We start from the raw sequence: 20,456 nt of genomic DNA, 5'->3' as shown, positions 1-20,456 counted from the left end.
GCCCTCGGGCCCGGCCTCGGACGTTCAGCGGCAGCCATTACTACATAAACAGGCTGGTTTCCCTATCACAAAACCGAAACCGAAAGCTGCTCAGGTTCCACCGAAACCGAAACTGAAAGTAGCGCTGGTCGGATCGAGGCCTTCGACGCCAGCGCACCGCGTCGGCACCGACCGCACCAAGAGGGACTTCGGTGCCGAACTTGAGGCGGGCGACGTTGGAGTCGACAAACGGAAAAAAGCCATCGGCACCGACAAACCTGCTCGGCTACCGGCACCGACGACACCAAGGGCCGTACCGCCTGCTGTGTCTCACATCGCTCCCTCGACGACACCTAAGCCTCAGGTATCGAAGACTTCGACGGTGATCTCTTCACCCCGACTCGATGACCCTCCGGCACCGAAAAAATCTACGGCCGCCTCTACGAGCCTGGCCGGTGCCAAAGCCTCGAAGGCGCCCCAAGTACGACCTGGTGTGACGCAAGGCAGCAAAACCACACCTGTCCTCCAGGACACGTCGGGCTCCGGTTCGGTCGGAGCTCCCGCAGCCTCTTCGGTGCCGACCAACATTACCTTCGGCTTGCCTCCGTCAACAATCCCAAAAATGTTCCAACTCAGGACACGGGTCACCCAACCTACGGTCACACCTGCTGAGACGTCTCCAGCACGTATCATCGACGCCGGCACTGGCAGAATGATTCTCCAGGACCGAAGGATAACTTCGGAGCCGCCATTGGACCCTTTCAGGATCCCACTAAAAAGGAAGTTGCCTGCAGAATCGGAACCTCTCCTTTATGAACCCTTCCATTCATCCTACCAGGATCCACACCGGTTCTCCCCCACACGCTCCGATACAGACGCATTGGAGGACTACATGGCTGACCGAGTCCCCTACCATGTAGACACGGACCCTGATGACCAGCAGGACCCTGATCAAACTTGGGGCGACCCTGCAGACCCCAGTGCACCTCTCGATGCACAGGATCCACAACTCTATGGGGCAAAGACATCTCCTACGGAGGATACTGCAGCGTTCAATGCTCTTATCGAACGTGCTGCCAATAACCATGGGGTGCAGCTTCACTCTGATACCATCGAAGATGACTTTCTAATGGACACCTTTGCATCCTCAGAAAGACATGTAAAGACTCTGCCAATGTTGAAGGGGGTCCTCAAACCAGCCAAGGACATTTTCAAAGAACCCACCAGGGCACGAGTGATAAACCCCAGGATTGATAAAAAATACAGATCAGCACCTGGGGATCCTACTTACATCAGAGGACAATTACCACTCGACTCCATCGTCGTAGCGAATGCACGCAAGAGGGCACACTCGCAAACAACAGGTGACGCTCCTCCCCCGGACAAAGAGTCCAAGGTGTTAGAAACCTCTGGCAAGCGAGTTGCCGCCCAAGCTGCCAACATATGGCGCATAGCCAACACTCAGGCGCTCCTTGCTCGCTATGATAGAGCGCACTATGACACACTTGAGCAAATATTCCAACATCTCCCTGACCAGTTCAAGGAAGGCGCAGAAATGCTCATCAGAGAAGGACAGCTACTAACGAACGCTTCCATCAAATGCGCACTAGATGTTGCAGACACGGCTGCCAGAGCCATAAACACAAGCGTCATGTTGCGACGACATGCCTGGCTACGGATCTCAGGATTCAAGCCTGAGGTACAAAACAATATACTGAACCAGCCCGTCAACCCCGACTATTTATTCGGGCCAGAGGTTGACACCACCCTCGAAAAGATAAAAAAGGATACGGACACTGCAAAGTCCATGGGCGCACTACAAACTCAGTCCTTTCGGAGCGGCTCCTTTCGTCGCCCCGGAAACAAGGGAGCAGGTAGAGGACAGGGGTCACAACAAGCATATAACAAAGGCAATACACAGACCACCTATGATAAAAACACCCGAGGTGGATATCGTGGCTCCAGCACAAAGGGCAGAGGACGCGGCTACGGCAACACCAGGTCCTCCCCCAAGAACAAGCAGTGACGCCCTCTCCCTTCCTCCCGACCACATAACACCTGTCGGGGGAAGGCTACAAAGGTTCCTGTCCACGTGGAATTCCATCACCACGGACAGGTGGGTCAAAGATATTATAAAATACGGTTACTGTCTGGAGTTAACCTCCACTCCACCCACAATACCACCAAGAAGCCGTCCTATGTCCTCAGAGCACTTAACGCTCTTACAGCAAGAAGTGCAAAGTATGCTTCTAAAAGGCGCTATAGAGGTCGTACCCATCCACGAGCAGGGTGCGGGAGTGTACTCCCTCTACTTCTTAATTCCAAAAAAGGACGGGTCGCTCAGACCTATATTGGACCTGAGACCCCTGAACCAGTACATTCTTTCAGAGCACTTTCATATGCTCACTCTACAGCAAGTCCTTCCGCTTCTCAAGCAGGGAGACTTCCTAGCCACACTGGACCTCAAGGATGCGTACTTTCACATACCCATCCACCCCTCACACAAAAAATACCTCAGGTTCACTGTTCAGGGGCAGCACTATCAGTTCAAAGTCCTTCCCTTCGGCGTGACAACAGCGCCCAGGGTTTTCACGAAGTGCCTCGCTACGGTGGCAGCACATCTACGGAGGCAGCATATACACGTCTACCCCTACCTAGACGACTGGCTCGTTCAAGCGAAGTCAGCCCAGCAATGTGCAAGCCACATGTCCCGCACCATTCACCTTCTTCACAGTCTGGGATTCTCACTGAATTATCCAAAGTCCCATCTCCAGCCCGCACACGTACAACAGTACCTAGGTGCGACTATAGACACTCTGGCGGCCACAGCTCAGCCAAATTTAGTGAGGATCGACAGCATACAACTGCTGATCTCCAAATTCAAACCCAATCACTCACTTCCAGCGCGAGTGTTCATGCAGTTGATAGGCATGATGGCCTCCTGCATCTTCATAGTCCCGCACGCGAGATTACATATGCGCCCACTTCAGGAGTGCCTAGCACGTCAGTGGAATCAGGCTCAAGGACAGTTAAAGGACCTAGTGTTGGTGAGCGGTCGGGCATACAACTCTCTGCATTGGTGGAATCCACAAAACCTTTGCAAGGGCCGACCGTTCCAAGAGCCTGTCCCACAAATAGTACTGACAGCGGACGCGTCTCTCCAGGGATGGGGAGCTCATGTACTCCACTACACAGTGCAAGGACTATGGACAACACAACAAAAGAAGTTGCACATCAACCTTCTGGAATTGATGGCAATCTTCCTAGCCATGAAGGCGTTCAAAGTACATCTATGCAACAAGGTCGTGTTGATCCGGACGGACAACATGACCGCAATGTACTACATACAGAAACAGGGAGGCACACACTCTCCACAGTTGTCTCATCTGGCTCAGAGCATGTGGAAGTGGGCCATTCAAAGGAACATGTTCCTCATGGCGGAACACCTCCCTGGCAAGGACAACCAGATGGCGGATCTGCTCAGCAGACACAGCCACCAAATGCACGAGTGGGAGTTACACCCATCAGTACTCCAACCGTACTTTCAGCAGTGGGGTCATCCGGAGATAGACCTATTCGCGACAAGCGAAAACGCAAAATGCCCAAGCTTCGCCGCCAGATTCCCACATCCGCAGTCGCAGGGCAATGCGATATGGATGAACTGGTCCGGCAGATTTGCGTACGCTTTTCCCCCAGCGCCATTGATACCGCTAGTGGCCCGCAAACTCCGACAACACTCCCTGACACTCGTCCTAGTTGCTCCCACGTGGGCACGCCAGCCGTGGTACACCACCTTCCTCGAACTTTCCGTGGTGCCGCATCAAAGGCTGCGGATCAAACCCGCGCATTTGACGCAGAACCATGGAGAGGTTCAGCACCCAGATCCGCAACAGCTGAATCTGGCGATCTGGCTCCTGAAGTCCTAGAGTTTGGCTATCTCAAACTGCCACCTGACTGTATGGACATCATCAAGGAGGCCAGGAGACCCACTACCAGAGCTTGCTATGCAGCCAAATGGAAAAGGTTCGTCATTTATTGCGGAAATAATGACATCAACCCGCTGGACGCATCCATCCAAAACATCATCTGTTATCTCTTACACCTATATCGATGCAATCTGGCGTACACGTCTATACGTGTCCATTTGACCGCAATATCAGCCTATCTGCAAACCAGGCAGCACCTCTCTCTATTCAGAGTGCCTGCCATCAAAGCATTCTTGGAGGGGCTCAAACGAGTCATTCCACCTAGTCACCCACCGGCTCCAATGTGGAACCTCAACTTGGTCCTCACACGCCTGATGGGTCCACCCTTTGAACCTCTACACTCATGCGAGATTCAATTCCTTACCTGGAAAGTGGCCTTCCTAGTAGCGATCACTTCCCTCAGAAGAGTTAGTGAACTCCAGGCACTAACCGTTCAAGAGCCATTTATTCAGGTTCACGCTAACAGGGTCGTACTACGTACCAACCCCAAGTTCATGCCCAAGGTAATATCACGGTTCCACATGAACCAGACTATTGAACTGCCCGTTTTCTTCCAAAACCCACAAACTGTTGCAGAAAGGGCACTACATACACTAGATGTACGGAGGGCCCTCATGTACTACATCGACAGGACTAAACCATTCAGGAAGACAAAACAACTGTTCGTTGCCTTTGCCTCACACCACAAAGGTAACGCCATCTCCAAAGCAGGGATAGCCAGATGGATAGTTAAGTGTATTCAAATCTGTTATCAAAAGGCAAAACGCACATTAACTATTCCACCACGAGCCCACTCAACACGTAAGTTGGGGGCTTCCATGGCCTTCCTAGGAAATATTCCCCTGCATGATATATGCAGAGCAGCCACATGGTCCACTACACACACATTTACAAAACACTATTGCGTAGATGTGCAGTCAAAACAGCAGGCAGCTGTAGGACAGGCTGTTCTCAAAACACTTTTTCAGACCGCTGCAGCTGGCACGGGTAGCCGCCGCTAATAGAGGGCACTGCTATGTATTCTATGCACAGATATGAATTCAGCAGCCCACATGCCTCGAACTGAATATGCTACTTACCAGTATGCATCTGTTCTTGGCATGTAGGGCTGCTGACATTCATATCGCCCTCCCTCCTCCCCGGCGCCTGTCGCAGCTGCAGCTCTCAGAATTACTGCAAGCATGGTCATCACTTTCTGTATCTACTCCATCACTGCCACAATGGCGAAAAACAATCTGAGGATGGAGAGGATGCCCATGCGCACTGTAGTCCAGGGGAGGAGTCACCTATCCAAGGATACTTCGAAGACTCTTCCAGGACAACAACGTGCAAACATCCGGACCCAACACTAGGCGGCGATCTATGCACAGATATGAATGTCAGCAGCCCTACATGCCAAGAACAGATGCATACTGGTAAGTAGCATATTCATACTCCGGCAGTCGGGGTTGGTTCTCGCCGGCCCAGCCTCGGGAGTGCTTTGGCTCCGCACCGTGGTCCGCGTCGGCAGGCTCCGGCTCTCGGCCCCTCCCTGCTGCTCCGTCCCGCGCCTGCCTTCCGCGGCCTCCTGCGATATCGTTCGGGGGCCTCGCTGAGTCCCACCGCTGGGTCGCTGGTAGTCCCCTTCTTTCCCCGCGATCTCCCAGCAGATATGGGGGAGATACTGCCAAAATTCTCGGTCCAAGGGCCTGGGGTTTCAGGAGCTCACGGAGAGTGCGACCGCTCACTCCGCCATCTTGGCCACGCCCCCAACTTACATGTTTAATGGTAATTATGAACTATTCGTTTAGCACAGATTTCTTTTCAAGTTTTATTTTGTGCTCATTTTGTTTAAAGCTAACAAGCACCAATCTTGCTTTCAAGCTTCTGCTTGTATTTGTATATAATCAGGAAACATCATAAGAAGTCCAAATTGTTACATTTTGCAAACATATACATGCTTGGAGCCAATGTTAGTAATGCAAACTAAGCTCTCCGTATTTCCTTAGGGCCAGATGTATCAAAGGGTTTTGCCCATTCTGTGTCTATGGGAAAATGTGTTGATGCATGTGACCACTAGAGTGCTTGCCCTAGCAGGAAATGCTTTTCCTTAGTGAATTGTATAGACCAGTTTAAACACCTTTTACATATGGATACAAGTCTTGCATTAGAGGCCGACAATCCTCTTTCTTTTAGAGATCGATACTGTAAACAGGCAGCTAAAGGTTGTGTGCTGCTGGGGGTTAGGCCTACTTCTCTAGTGGACAAAATAAAATATGTGTGTCCTTGACACCAAACAGTATGTGCCTCTTGCTGGGCGAAGGAAATTTCAAACACTCCTAATAACTGAGTAGACTTTTGTTACTGTTGCTTATGTATTTTGCAAATGGAGCAACATTGTGTGAAGCAATGAGGGAGTCAGTGAAGCATCCCAACATTGAGGAAAGAATGCTAAAAGGCTAGAAGAAGGGTCCTCTTCCATAGTTTACATTTTATTGCAAAGAGGAGGTTTGTAACTGTCAACCATCTAAGTTGCGTCTCTTGCCTGGGTTGAAAGAAGCCCATTTTTCTAAAGACTTCATGTTCTACTGCCCTTTAATCTAAAGCCTCCAATATGGTGAAATACTTGCTAGTTTTTCTTTACCATACATTAAAACTGGAGCCACTTTTCTTTGAATCCAGGTTTAGAAGCGTCCAGCTCAAAACACTTCATTCAGAAGAAATCACTGTTTGGAAGTTAACTAGCCAACAGTTAATGCCTTGTGGCCCATTTCTGATATATTCCTGGGGATCTTACCTAATGCAGGCAATTGAGGAATTAGGTGCGCATGAAGTTTGGACAGCGAATATGGGAAAAGCAGCCTTTTATCAGGCAATTAAAGCCACAGCCAAAATGTTGTCTCATACTACTGACAAGAGTATCCTCACACGAAGGTGCCACGCCTGGACAGTGATCAATTCCTACAAAAAGTGGCAGCCGCAGGAATACCTCTCAGCTCATTTCTCACTGAACATAAAACAACCGTTCATGCAATTCCGCTTCGGCTTGTGGGAAATTAAAGATCTTGCTCCCAATTGGTAATATCAGTTTCAAAATCAAGAATGTCTGCTGTGTAAATATAAGAAAGAGTCTTTAGCACATATTTGCTGTTTGAGCCCAAAGTTTGGATTAGAAAGGAAAAAACTGTTGAAAATAATTTTTACTATATTGAAAATCCGTACCTGCAGGCAAGCGGTAAACTTGGCTGGGAGGAATCTCACTCTCACTTGTCTGCGGAGGGGTAACATTTTTAAAAGTTAATTTAAAAGAAATAACCCAAATAAAGGACCAATAACATAAAAAGTATATATGTAAAGTTCAGTTGGATTACAAACCGACCAAGAGTTTAGCAAGTTTAAACTAAATGATTAAGTATTGTACCCTATTAAGAAGAAAATTCTGGATCCAGGACAATACTAAAATTAATCACGAACAATGATCTTGACGGGAAACATTAATCCCATCCTATACACAAACTTTGAAAGAAAAAAGGAGTCGCTTTGTATCTTACTCTGACTGTAAAGAATCCTCTTTTGCATGAGAGATATGTGAAGTATATTATGAATTTTAATGAGACTACATTATGAATTTTCTCTTATATTTATAGTTCTTTTTAACATTTCATATAATAAGTGCACAAAAGGTTTTATGAATGTTTTTTTATATATAGTGTAATGGTTTTAAAAAGACTATACACTAGAATAATAAACTTGAAACTGTGAGGACTATTTTAACTTTTGCTACACAAAATATTTACTATCTGTGGTTCTCATTTCTATCCACCATCCTGAACATCCTTTTCAAAATGCTGTTATTAATTGCTGTCACCTCACAACAAAGTTAGTCTGGCCAGTTTAGCGGCGTGGATGTACCAGAGTTGCTAAACTAAAAAAACTGAGGTTCTCTTCGTAGGGAAACGACCATCTCTCTGGACCTCTGCCGATTCCAGATCTACTCGAGCCAGTGCCGACTCCATGCCGAAAGTGAAGAATCTCAGTGTCTGGTTTGATGCTGAACTATCATTTGAGAGCCAGATCTCCTGCCTGGTGGGAAAGAGTTTTGGAATTTTGAAAATTCTGAGTACAATTCTGGGCTGTCTTCCTGGGGCGACCAAGAAATCAGTAGTCCAGGCACTGGTTATGTCCGGCTGGACTACTGCAATGTGTTATACTTAAGGAACCTGACAGGCTAGGTTGGCAAAACTCCAGAGAGTACAGAACGAATTAGCACGGCTGCTCGTTAACATTCCGAGGCAGGCATCCATTGGGTCAGCCTGTGTTAAATTACATTGGCTTCCTGTGAGGAAGAGTGTTTTTTTAAAGCAATGTTTATTTGCTACAAAATCATGAATGGGAAGGGATCCCGATACGTATGGCCCCTGGTAAAGTATTATCAACCTAGCAGAACCTTGAGATCTGCTGGGACCTCGCTTACTGTTACTTGCAGGATGAAAAAAGCCCGTATGAGCAGATGCTCCTTTGGCTTGTTGGCCTCTAAACTGTGGAATAGCATGCCTTTAGATCTGAGACGGGAAGAGTCTGAATCAGTTTTCTGCAAGAAACTTAAGACCTGGTTGTTTAGACAACGATAAGGCCGGTCTAGCCTGCTACCTAAGGGTCAGTACAGGTTTTAACATGATTAGCACGGGGACACTCTAAATGGCGTAACCGGGTGCTTTATAAATCATTTCTATTATTATTATTTATTTGCCACTGCTGTAGCGTAACAATGCTTAGTGCTGGAGCCTGCGTCCTTTGTATTATTTCTTTGTTAAAAATATCAGTTTGAAAAGCTTGTTCATAATATTAGACTGGTTTGGAGCTCCTATATAACATCATGTTCTAGATGGGTATCTGAATAAAGGGGATGTTTTTCGCTGATGGGTTTGCTCTTTTTGTCTATTTTAGTTTACTAGGAAATCCTATGGGAAAAACATCCCCGTTGTTTAGTTACTCCTCTATAATCCTGAATCTTGTTAGGCCTAGAGTAATAGTTAAAAGGTATTTTTTTTCTCCAGTTGCTGTAGAAATAGCATTTCAGAGTCCACATGTATGTCATTTGTAGGCTCTTTCCCAGTGGATGAGCACGGCATTCAGCCTGAACGTACGTGTTGCCTGTGTGTTTCTCATGCAATAATTGTATGTATTTGGCTGTGTGTACCCTGAGAAGCCACTGTTTGGAATGGGCGAATGATGCCTGAAGGGAAACATTGTTTCCCCGGATAATCTATTATATCTGGGAGAGATGAGATTAAATGTCTTGTTGAGAATTTAATCCTTAGTTTGTACTTTTCCATAATATTTGGTCATGCATTGCTTTGTCGCACTGATTCTGTGTTGGAAAAGGGTCCTAACGATTGCTTATTGGCTAATAACTCATTTGTGAGTCATATTATTTCTGATTTCTTTGTAAGGTCCTTTTTGGTACCTCTTAACGATGGGATCTATTAGATGAGGGAAATGTGTGTTTTTTTTTTTTTTTTTAATGGAAATGTTACAGCATTCCACACCGGAGTAAATATATGTGTGGTGGGAGACAGTTATAGATGCAGTCTCATGAATGACTTGTTTAGGGTTATCAGACTTTCTGAAAACCATTTTTAGTTTGCATCCATTTCCTGCCACGTTAACAGCATCTTTAAAGGAAACCACACATTTCCATTTTGGCATTGTCAGGGAAAGTGAACATGTCCGCCTACTTGTGAGGCACGTTTTTCGAAGGTTTATTGCTATAGGACGGATGGTGAAAATGTAAAGAGAACTGATTTTAACAACAGAGAAGACTTGCTCAAACTCCACTAACAGCAGGGGTATCTCCATCGTGCACAAGATATTGGATCTTATCCATTTTAAGATTTGGCAGATGTAGCTGCTTGTCCCTCCCTGGTGTAATAAAGTATAAATAGGGCTGGGATCTGTAGATGCATCAGCCAAATCATGAAATGCAAAAGATTCCTTGATCTAGTATCCAGAGCATGATGGAGACGCTATGGGATCAATGTTGAAAGGTATTATAATGAACAGTTAAACAGCTGTGATTGAATCATCAATAGGAGTACTTTAAATCGTTATAGTGGCTAACTAATTGGAATGTAGAAAATATTCCTGTTACCACAGTTTCTTATAATTTTCAGTTCATGTAACCCCCACTCAGCAGTGCACTCCTGAGTTGCGTGTCCACCACTTTGGTCCTTGTTAGACAGACTGTAGACCGTGTTTTGTGGTTTTTCGCCCACAACAACTTTGGTATACAAAACTAGCATAGCGTACACTACTACTTAGGACCCAGTGCGATCCAGAAAGTATCGAAAGCGTGTACTTCTGGTAAAATTTCCCTGAAGGGTACATTTAGTAAAGACATTTGAAAATATAAGCTATACTTATTAATCGTTATTCACTCTTACTAGGGGAGGAATAGCTGTATCAAGAACGTAAAGATTGGGTAGAGCATTTACTCAGGTGCTCGGATATAGCTGTTTACCCCCTAGTTGTATAGTGCTCTCTAAGCCTGCAGGCGTGAAGCTATTAGGCTTGCTGTGGATTGGAGACAAGTAGGGAAGGCAATCCAGGCTGATTGGCTTTACATGCCAAAGTTTTTGCTCAGTTGTTTGAGGTGAATACTGAGAGACGTTGCAGTTGGTGGTGATTCTGGAAAACATTCTAATCCTCTTCAGCATTTTTCACTGTTTAGATTTAGTACTTCTGGATGAGTTCTGATTCATTGAAATCCTCAGCTTACCCAATGATATCACCTTAGCCTGTCCCTTTGTACCCTTGAGATGTAACTGGACTGCTAAACAGATTAACCTCGAAATAGGCCTGTCTTGCTGTTTTTGCAGAAGGAGAAGCCTAAGCAGGGAGTATGGTGCCTGCTGCTGCCCTCAAATAACTGACTGATTTTCCCTGATTCAGCAAAGAACCATCTGAACTTGCTCATTTAGTAAAAGTGCTGGCAACAAATAAATGGGTGAGGTTAGGTAGTCGTAACTCCATGTGTCTGAGCTCCATCCTCTGCAGTCACATCTTTAAGGAAGATCTGAGTAGCATCTGCAGTTGAATAGACATGACAGGCTAATGTGAGTACAGTGGCTGGGTTGAAAAAACCCTGGGGTGCAGCATTGGAATGAAACTAGAAGAAAGGCTCAGAGGTGAATCTAGAAGATGGATCATGGTAGCCTGGTGGTGGTGTCAGTAGTAGTTCATGTGGTAGAGAAGTAAGATCTTATTCCTTGTGCCCCATTTCTTTCTCTCACCTATTCCTGTTTACCTCCACACTCTCTCTTGCTCCCTCTCCAGTCTGCTCATGGTATATCATTTTAGTTCCAGAGTGGTGCTGAAGAACATTCATGCCAAGACATTGAAGGGAGTGACCTATTGAATGCCACCCACTCGTTCTAGATGACAGACTTTCATGCATAAACTCTCTACAATCCAACAAAACACAGAACAGCCCTTGACACTGCCACAACATTAAGAAGCATCACAAATAAACTTCCATAAATCACCACAAACCGATACCGGCACTATATAAGCAACGGGCAGTGAACATCAAACTTGTGCCTTTCCCAGGACAAGGAGGGGGAAGGAAATGGGGAAGAAGGGGTTCACACTCTGCATAAATTAAATTCACCCCTCTCCTGCCACTCCACCTTTAACCTGACTTAGTCACAGTGATGTCTAAGTCGATCTTTGTTTGATTTTACATGGCTTATCTTTCTTTAATGAACTGTGCTAAAAGCTTGTGTTCATGCTCCTCCCCAGACAATGATATGTTATTACAAACTCAGTGAATAAAATGGCACTCTGGAACTCTTCATTCACGTATCTTTTACTAGAATTCTTTGTATTGGTACTTGTGTAGCACTTTCCTTCTCTTTGTGTCTCCCAAAGCGCTTTCAAGCTTATGAAGTAAGTAGCCAGTCTGTATCATTTATATGGTGCTCCAACCCCTGTCCAGGCTGTGTTGTTCTTGATTTTCTTTGGTTTCTGGGTGTCCAACGTCATGCATGGGTGAACGAGTATTGGTTTGTAGTTTATCCTGTGTGGAACTTGTTGTGTGATGTATGTGAGGTTTGTAGACTTGGTATCGACGCGGTGTAGCAAATGTCACTGCTCACACACCTGAGGTGTTAACAAGTGTGAGATTAGGCATAGTCATGCATAGCGGTCCTTGCCATCTTTACAAGTGGACTATATCATACATAGGACTCAACATTGCTCATCAATTGAAGTCCTCTGGTTTATTTACTATGGGTAGTTTGCCCCTTAGCGACAAAAAGTCCAAATTCCGTTGAGGTGCCACTAAACAACAAGGGTTAGTAATGCTGTAAGTGTGCCAGTATTGCGTGATGTCCTCCCTGTAGCAACAGAAGACTAGCCCCAACTGGAGGCACTATTAAGCAACCAGGGATTGCAAACCCTGCGCACAAATGTGTAACAGAGGCCCAACCCCACTTGGGGCACTGTTAAAAAACAAAAGAATCAAGCACTATACTGCATCAACCTGAGAATGACAGAAGAGCATCACCTACTATTGAGCCATCTTCATAAATCTGAAATTATTTGGAAAAATAAAGTGATAAATAATGGTTCGGGGCATCTACTGACTTGACATCAGTGAACTACTGACTTGTGTTGAGTTATGATGATAAGTATAGCAGTTTTTTTTTCATGAGATCATTAATCATCTTCGGCTCAGGGTAGATTGGAACAGTTAGAATATGGCCCTCTGCCACACAAGCCAAAATAAAATGTAAAGTGAAATTGCAATCAGTCCCAAAACTATATATCATGCATTGCTTTTGTACAAGCCGTTGACAGACTTGGATGCAGATTGTTTTATGTTGGCCAGGGAAACTGAGGTTAATTCAGTCCTTCAACCAAGCAGGGAGTTCTGTTTCCAGTCAAGAGAACAAACCCTTGCTTTTGAATGGTCTTGTGCCATTTGTGCAGTTTTTATAATGTTGCCTCCGCTGTGAAATACAGAGATCTAACTTTGGGTGGCGGGAGGAGATGAGAGGAGACCAGCAGGGCTTACACCACCTCAGCTTGAAGCAATCTTAATAGCTTTGCTCCATGAACTATAGTTGGACGAAGAGTAAACCTGGAGCTAACCCATTTCGATTGAGAATGTATGTGCGTATGTTTAACAAGATAATTAGAAGGCATAATTATACAAAATTCAAGTGTTTGGCATCAGCTATGTTTGTTCAGGAGGTGGATGTAGCTTATTTTATTCCATAGCCTTTGCTGTGTGTAATTCATTCCATACTTCTCCCTTTAGGAGAGAAAAAGGAAAAGAAGCAACCAGCTGTGGCTGAGGACGACTCCAAGCCTGTGGATGTCTCCAGGTTGGACCTTCGTGTCGGGTGCATTATTACTGCCAAAAAGCACCCGGATGCTGATTCTTTGTATGTAGAAGAGGTGAATGTTGGTGAATCCGCTCCCAGGACTGTTGTCAGTGGCTTGGTCAAGCATGTGCCACTGGAACAGGTATGAAGCTAAATCGACACACATTTTAAAAAATGAAAGCATTCTGTTTTATGATCTTTCTTTACACAGCAGTAAAACAGACATACCGTCCAGCATACATGGAAAAAGGTCTGTTTATAAATATTCTTGTAATAATCAAAAAGAGTGTAAGAAAAATGTTTTGCACCTTTTCTAGACAAGGCACAAAGTTAGAATATCATATATTCCGTTTGTTGACTTACGTATGCTGAACTCAGGAGTTTAGGTATTGGCTTGTGACCATAAAAAGTTGTCCAGCATTGAGGCGCATGCTGTTTAACATATCTCCTGATAACAGGCGAAGGGTTCTGGACTGTTTTAAATCTGATTTACACACTTTCCTCTCAACATCGTTAGGCAGCAGAAAAAACATTTTGGTCTTAGTAGCAGCAAAGGTCTCTAGTAAACCCACACCTCCTGCAAGATCGACAAACACATTTTAAAATCCAAGTCTTCTCCTTCACAGTTTGTTTCTGCTTCTACGTATTTGGTGGGCAGTGAAAAAGCACAACTAGTATCCAGCTGGCATGAACTAGGGCTGTGTGAAGTTACTGCATTGATTAAAAAAAAATATATATATATTAAGGAAATGTTTTTATGCCTCTTGTATTCAAGGGACCGTATGACCTGTTGTATATTGACTTGTGACCAGAAAAACAATTATTTGTCACAAATCAGGAGATACAGTGCTGAAGGATTCTGAAGCATTTATTTTTCCTTCTAATTGTGACTCTCCTAATCTCACAACTTCTCTAGGCAGAAGTAAACATTTGGGTCCCTGTAAAAAGATATGTCACCTATAATTTTACACTTCTTGCCCCCAGTTTTTTTTTATTTTTCTCTGTTAGCTCAAGTGGTTCTTATGGCACTGAAGTCTGTTTTTTAGGCATGGGGTCCACATTTTGTTTGTCTGCGTTTAGGGTTTTCCCTACCATGAGTTATCCTTACAGTAGTAGACTTGTGCTGTTGTAATTGTTTTCCCCACCCCCTGCTCACTCCCACCCTACTTGGACTTTGTTGTATACGGTCGAGATTACCACTGCTTCTTGTTGCTGTTGTCACCCAATCTTGGTGATTACTTCGATCGCAGAGAATCCTAAGGAAGGGTTGCTAGTATGTTTGTTGCCAAATTGCTATGTGAAAGAAGTATAGTTTTAGTTGAAATTGAAATGTGGACATGGAACAAGCCAGTTTCTGATATTTATAACCAACTTTTTTACCTTTTCACTACGGATTACTGCCATTCAGATCTACTCTACAATAAAGTTTCAGTCTTTGGACTGAGACCTAGGTCTGCCTCCGAATTCAGTGGCGACATTTTTTCATCTCCCTTTTCTCTGCTGTACCATTCCTGAATATATTTGTTGGAACACTTCAGACATCTAGAATCACGAAAGGACCATTCACTATGTCACTCTGCCTAGTTAGTATGAAAAAAATAAGAGTATTAAAAAGTTACCATACTTTTACTGGTAAGGAAATAGTCAGTGGTACCAGCATGAGTCAGGTCCACATTCAATTGTTGACTACTAGACAACAGCCACCTTCATCAGTCCTTAGGTAGCAGGTCTCAGGACTCTATTGTCCTGTCTCCTGCGGCCTGTACAAGAGGCTCTGATGAAGGTGGCTGTTGACTAGTAGTCTCCAATTGAATGTGGACCTGACTCATGCTGGTACCACTGATTATTTCCATACCAGTAAAAGTATGGTAACCTTTTAATACTATTATTATTTTCACTGCCCTACATTGGATGATATAAAACACCTCACGCTCCTGTCCTACGGGGGAGTTGTAGCCCATACTGGGTACCTTGAGGTCCCAGTGTGTAAGAGGGAATCCAATGATGAAGCATGTCACCTTGGGGTGAGTGATTGTTCTCGTCTTAACTCATACGTGTGTCTGTCCCCCTCTTCCTCCCCTAGATTTTCTGGTGAGTATTTTGGGTACACCATCCGGTTACCTTTTGGGAGTTTAGATTACATGGAGTGGTACCGTGGATGGTAATTATTCCTCGCTTTTGAACCCCTATAGTGAGATTATAACACTCCAGACAAATCAGCCTGTTCTCTGATAAAACCAAGCTTTCAGTTTTTTGTGGATCCAGATTTTGTCGGGTCATTCTGTGCCAGATTTGCATGTGATGACCAGAGCTAGATTGACACATCTCTCCATTAGTCTCGTTGTAAGATATATTCGATTTATTTACCAGATAGAGACTTCTAGCTGTAGATTCATTACCTTTGAATACTCCCCAGGCTTCCTCACCCAGCACTGTACTCTGGAGAGTCTGGTTGTCGAGGCATCCATGTCCAAAGTCAACCCTAATGCTTTCCCTTCCACACCACCGGATAGGGAATCCAAGAGGATGAACACCTTTGGTAAGAAGATTTTCTCTTCCACCAGAATTGCACTATGGTTAGTGAACACTGCATGCCTCTTAGGTCGGTATTCCCTCATTGTTTGGGTTTGGTTGTACAAGTTCTGCCCATGGTCTTGGAGGCTATTGCCAATGGCAGGGGTGCAGCAAATTTCAGTATATGCTGTGGACTGGATACGGCCAACTCATTAGGCAGAGCAATTGCTTCGTCAGTGGCAAACCGCTACCACGCCTGGTTGAAATCTGCTGGCTTTTCAGGAGATGTCTAGGCATCCCTTAAGGATCTGCCCTTCAATGGCACTCGCCTATTTGGCGATAAAGCCGATTCGGCGATCAAGCGCTTTAAGGGCAGCAGGGCCACTGCCTGGTGGCTGTGACTCTCAATGGCCCCTCGTCAGCCCCACTCTGCCGTTCGCCTCTTCATTGGCTGTAGTATGGGCTGCCAACCATGTCCATTCTCGTCCAGCCATCACTGCCAACATGCGCCCCAGCCCTTCCGTGGCAGCGAACGCGATTCCCAGAAGCACTATAGGACCAAAGGCCAGTGCTCTACCAAGTCTGCCACCCCCTTTCACTCTCCCGGCAGCCACAGCCTAAAAACTGCTTTAATATGGCCTCTCGCCATCAACAGATCAGCGGCAGGATCAAGCACCACCTACCCCGATGGCAGTATATAACCTTGGACAAATGGCTGCTCTCAGTTTTTCAACTGGGTTACACTCTCCTATTCACAGAAAGCCCACTGCCCGTGCCACCATCCTCAAACAGGCTGATGGAGGACCATCTCTCCCTGCTGTGTCGGAAGTATGGTCTCTTTTGGTCAAATGAGCATCGAGAGGGTGCTGACATTAGAAGAAAGATGTGGTTGCTATTTCCACTACTCTCTGGTAGCAAAAAAGGACAGAGGCCACTGCCCTCACAAATACTTCCTGAAAAAGGAGAAATCCAGATGCTCTTGTTGGCTAAGGTCCTGTCTGCCATGGATACCGGATGGTAGCGTTGGACTTGCAGGATGCCTATTTTCACATACCTGTCCTGCTGGCCCACATTACCTGCGGTGCCCAGTATGCCTCGAGCAGTTTGTTTGCTGTGCCACACTTTGACCTTACCAGCACCCCTCAGGTGTTCACAAAAGTGATGGCAGTGGTTGCAGCTAATTTGCGGAGGTCAGGGGTTCCAGTGTTCCTCCCAACTCAACGACTGGCTGCTGAAGGCGGGCTTGCCTCATGAGGTGGTCACCCACCTCCAGACGACGGCAGACATCGTGCCTACACTGAGGTTCAATGTCGACATGCGGAAGTCACACCTGACTCCCTCTTGGGTGCTGTCTTTCCTCGGAGGTCTCCTTGGTGACAGATGTGTCACTCCTGGGTTGGGTATGCAGTCTGAGAGCAGTGGAGACAAGAGAACCCTGGTCGCCAGCGGAGACCTAGCTCCACATAAGCTTGTTGAAGATGAGTGATTCGCCTGGAATTGAAAGGCTTTGTGGCTTTGTTCCTTCAATCAAGAAAAGACTGGTTCAGGTGTACATGAACAACACCAAGGCCATGTCATTTTACAACAAACCGGGCGGATTGGGGACGTGGACCCTGTGTCAAGAGTCCTGATGCTTGGATAATATTCGAAGGTAAGAAGTCAGTGGCTAGGTAGTTTCTACCAGATAAGGCGTTACCGAAGATAACTTGTTCATTACCCATTCGCTTTAAGGAGGTTGGCCCTAGGCGCAAAACGTGCTGTCACATAAATCTCTCCCTTCTGCAGCCACTTACTAACTGTTCTTAACACACACTTGCATGTTCCCTGACCATAACTGACTACACCCCAAAATGTTTATTATTAGTTTTAAATGTCATCCACACATTAAACCCTTTACAAAGTCATAAGGTCTAATGTGATTTCTCCCACCTTATTAATGCATTTCTTACTTTTTTCTCATTTTCTATGCTGAATGTATTGCCTTTCTCACTTTTCCATTTAAACTTTTCACCTACTCCCCCAGATACTGTCTATTTCAGCAAAGACATTTAGACTACATAACTGAATTAATTAGCTTTACATTTGAAAACCGGCAGAAAAATGTTCTGACTTCGTCACATGAAAGTAGCAATGTGTAGGACTACAGTGACTCCTGTTGAATCAGTGAGGTCTTTATCAACATACCCACATTACATTCCTAGGAGACTTGGAAGGGACTGAAGCCCAGTGATGTTGGCTTCAGGTTAATATCCCCGAATGTGATGATGAGCACAAAGTACCATTTTCCCATTTTAATGTATATGTTTGAGCCTGTTGTCGTTTATCCAGTTATACACTTCTCTCATGCATAAGCTGATGTTTAAACTGACATACCCAGAGTTTCATCCTGATGAAAGTGTGTGGTCTGCATGCATGTGAAATGAGGCCAAAGAAACTATCACATACGTGAGAGTTTTCACATAGAAACTAAACTACTGTGACCAGGCCAAGTCATGTGGGACCCCATAAGGGACCGTGGAGTGTGATAACACTAAAAGTGGGATAATGACCATCCAGAAGCACTCCGATGGAAAAGAAGAATCTGGTTTCCTGCTTGACCAAAAATTCAAGTTCAGTGCAGATGACACAGGATAAATGGATTAACACCAGTGGTGAGTAAAACTGTATCGGAGCAGTACGACCATCCTCCTGGCAGCTTCCAACACCACAATCCGACCCTGCTTAATCCCCCTACCTGAGTGAAAGTCCTACCGATAATTACTGGACTAAAAACGGAGGATCCTGCAAATGTGGCAGCTGAACTACAGCTACCCTTTTGAGTGATTTTGTTGCTAAAGTGAGTTATGCTGTATGGCAAAATAATATCAAGCCTTATAGTCCAATGTCGTTTATTTTTTACAGTGAAAGAGGTGATTAGTGCTGGTTTCACAGAGTAAGGAACAATAGCTGATTTGAAAGGAATAATTGATGGTACATAGTTAGACCTTTGCTAAATGACCCCCCATCCCTTTTTGCAGTTGTGAGGTGGATGGAACTATAGAAGACCTCAGAGGTTATGAAATTCCTTGTTTAATAGGGGTTTGAAAGCCTCAAATACTTGCAGTGTGTAGTCTGTCCTCACAACCATCAGTATCCAGGTCAGGAGAGACCTTTGCAAAGTCAGCTAAAAGTGTGGTTACCTGAAGGTTTACAAGTAATGATAAGTTGTTTATAATAATGCTTGCTGCACTATAAGGAATGGAAGGTACACTTTACCATCTCAAAGACACTGAATTTATGAACCACGAAAGGTTCAGCCAGGATATGAACCTAAAATGTAACTCCACAGAGGCTCCATAATGTTGCTTAGCTTTGGTCTAAAAGTTCACAAATGCTAAGAATTGCAAATTGCACTGGTCTGGTTTCCAGGCGCGATTGGTGTTTCTGAGAAATAATGGGTGAGCTATTTAAATTCTTAACTGATTACTCAAAGCACATGTTTCGTCCCCATCCTCTAACCATTTCAGTAGAACTGTATTAATTGTCTGTGAACAAGATACAAGACTTGTAGCTGTGGATGCCCATGTACCTGAACCATCCTGAACCCATATTCAAAGATTCCCTCCTGAAGTGAGGGCACAGATATTTGTTGGGATGAGGTTCTTTTGTTGAAGGAATGCTGCCACAGAGTGCCTGGAAATGAATACTTGTGCAGCACATGTGGGGCATGGGGTTTTAATTTAGAAAGTGCCATTCGGGAAGACAAATGCCACGACTACAAATAATGGGATGGTAGTAGCCAAAGTCCACATTAGTCTTTCCATTAGGTAAAAAGCCCACCTTCGAAACTTATGGGGTCTGTGCAGCTGCAGAACGACTGACGTTCTGGCAGTGGGCTTTCCATGTGCATCCTTTGTCTGGCTGCCTTCTAATGCCCCTTGAGCATAGTCCCTCATTTCTCTGGATTAGGGCTGTCATTACCCCATAGGAATGAATGCTCGTGTCCATAAAATTGGTACCCAGTTAAGTCAACTAAAACTCCTGGATTTCAGCAGAGACCATAACACGGTGCGCTCCAAGTAGAGGCCGTTCTTTTAAAAGGTGCCATAGAGCCAGTACCAATCCTCTCTTGCTTTCAAATATTATTTTTTTCTAGCTTCTTTTTTGTGCCAAAAAAGAGTAAAGGTTTGGGACTACTTAGATTTTTGCAAACCTAACAGATGTATGCAAGAGATTTGAAATAGCTCTAAGGGATTGGGATTTTCTTTAGACTGAGCACTTTCTTGCACATTCTAGTGAGAGAAATGCATAATTAATTTCTGAGGGTCATCCTCTTTTACATATGTTAAATCCCAATGCAAACGCTTTAAGTCAAGTCCGTACTAACGCTATTAAAGAAAAAGAGCTTACCCTTGTTTTTGGCCTTGAGTAAGTGTGGAACATATTCTCTAGAAGATTTTAGATGGAACAACTGAGACTTTACGATCTGGCCAACCTCTGCTGTCGGTCACTGTGATGGGTCAGTCAGAGAGATGTGCTTTATCACTCAAGTTAGAACTGGGTAAGGCCTGAGCTGAGTGTTGGAATGATAGGTACTGACCAGAATAATTATGGTCTTAAACTTTGTCAT

At 44.9% G+C, this 20,456-nt stretch overlaps 1 protein-coding gene across 4 annotated transcripts in view; it reads left to right on the top strand.

The window, feature by feature from the left end:
- Positions 1–20,456, top strand: part of AIMP1 (aminoacyl tRNA synthetase complex interacting multifunctional protein 1) — a 160,005-nt gene that overhangs the window by 84,148 nt on the left and 55,401 nt on the right. For all 4 annotated transcript variants that reach the window (XM_085641399.1, XM_085641398.1, XM_085641397.1 and 1 more), the window contains exon 5: positions 13,267–13,475. In XM_085641399.1, the coding sequence (XP_085497525.1) occupies positions 13,267–13,475 (209 nt within the window). The remainder of the gene's footprint in view (positions 1–13,266; positions 13,476–20,456) is intronic.

This window comes from Triturus cristatus, chromosome 2_2 (genome assembly GCF_964204655.1).
Source record: "Triturus cristatus chromosome 2_2, aTriCri1.1, whole genome shotgun sequence".
Lineage (NCBI taxonomy): Eukaryota > Metazoa > Chordata > Amphibia > Caudata > Salamandridae > Triturus > Triturus cristatus.
The sequence above is the reverse complement of the archived record's forward strand: the minus strand, read 5'-3'. Positions and strand labels throughout refer to the sequence as shown.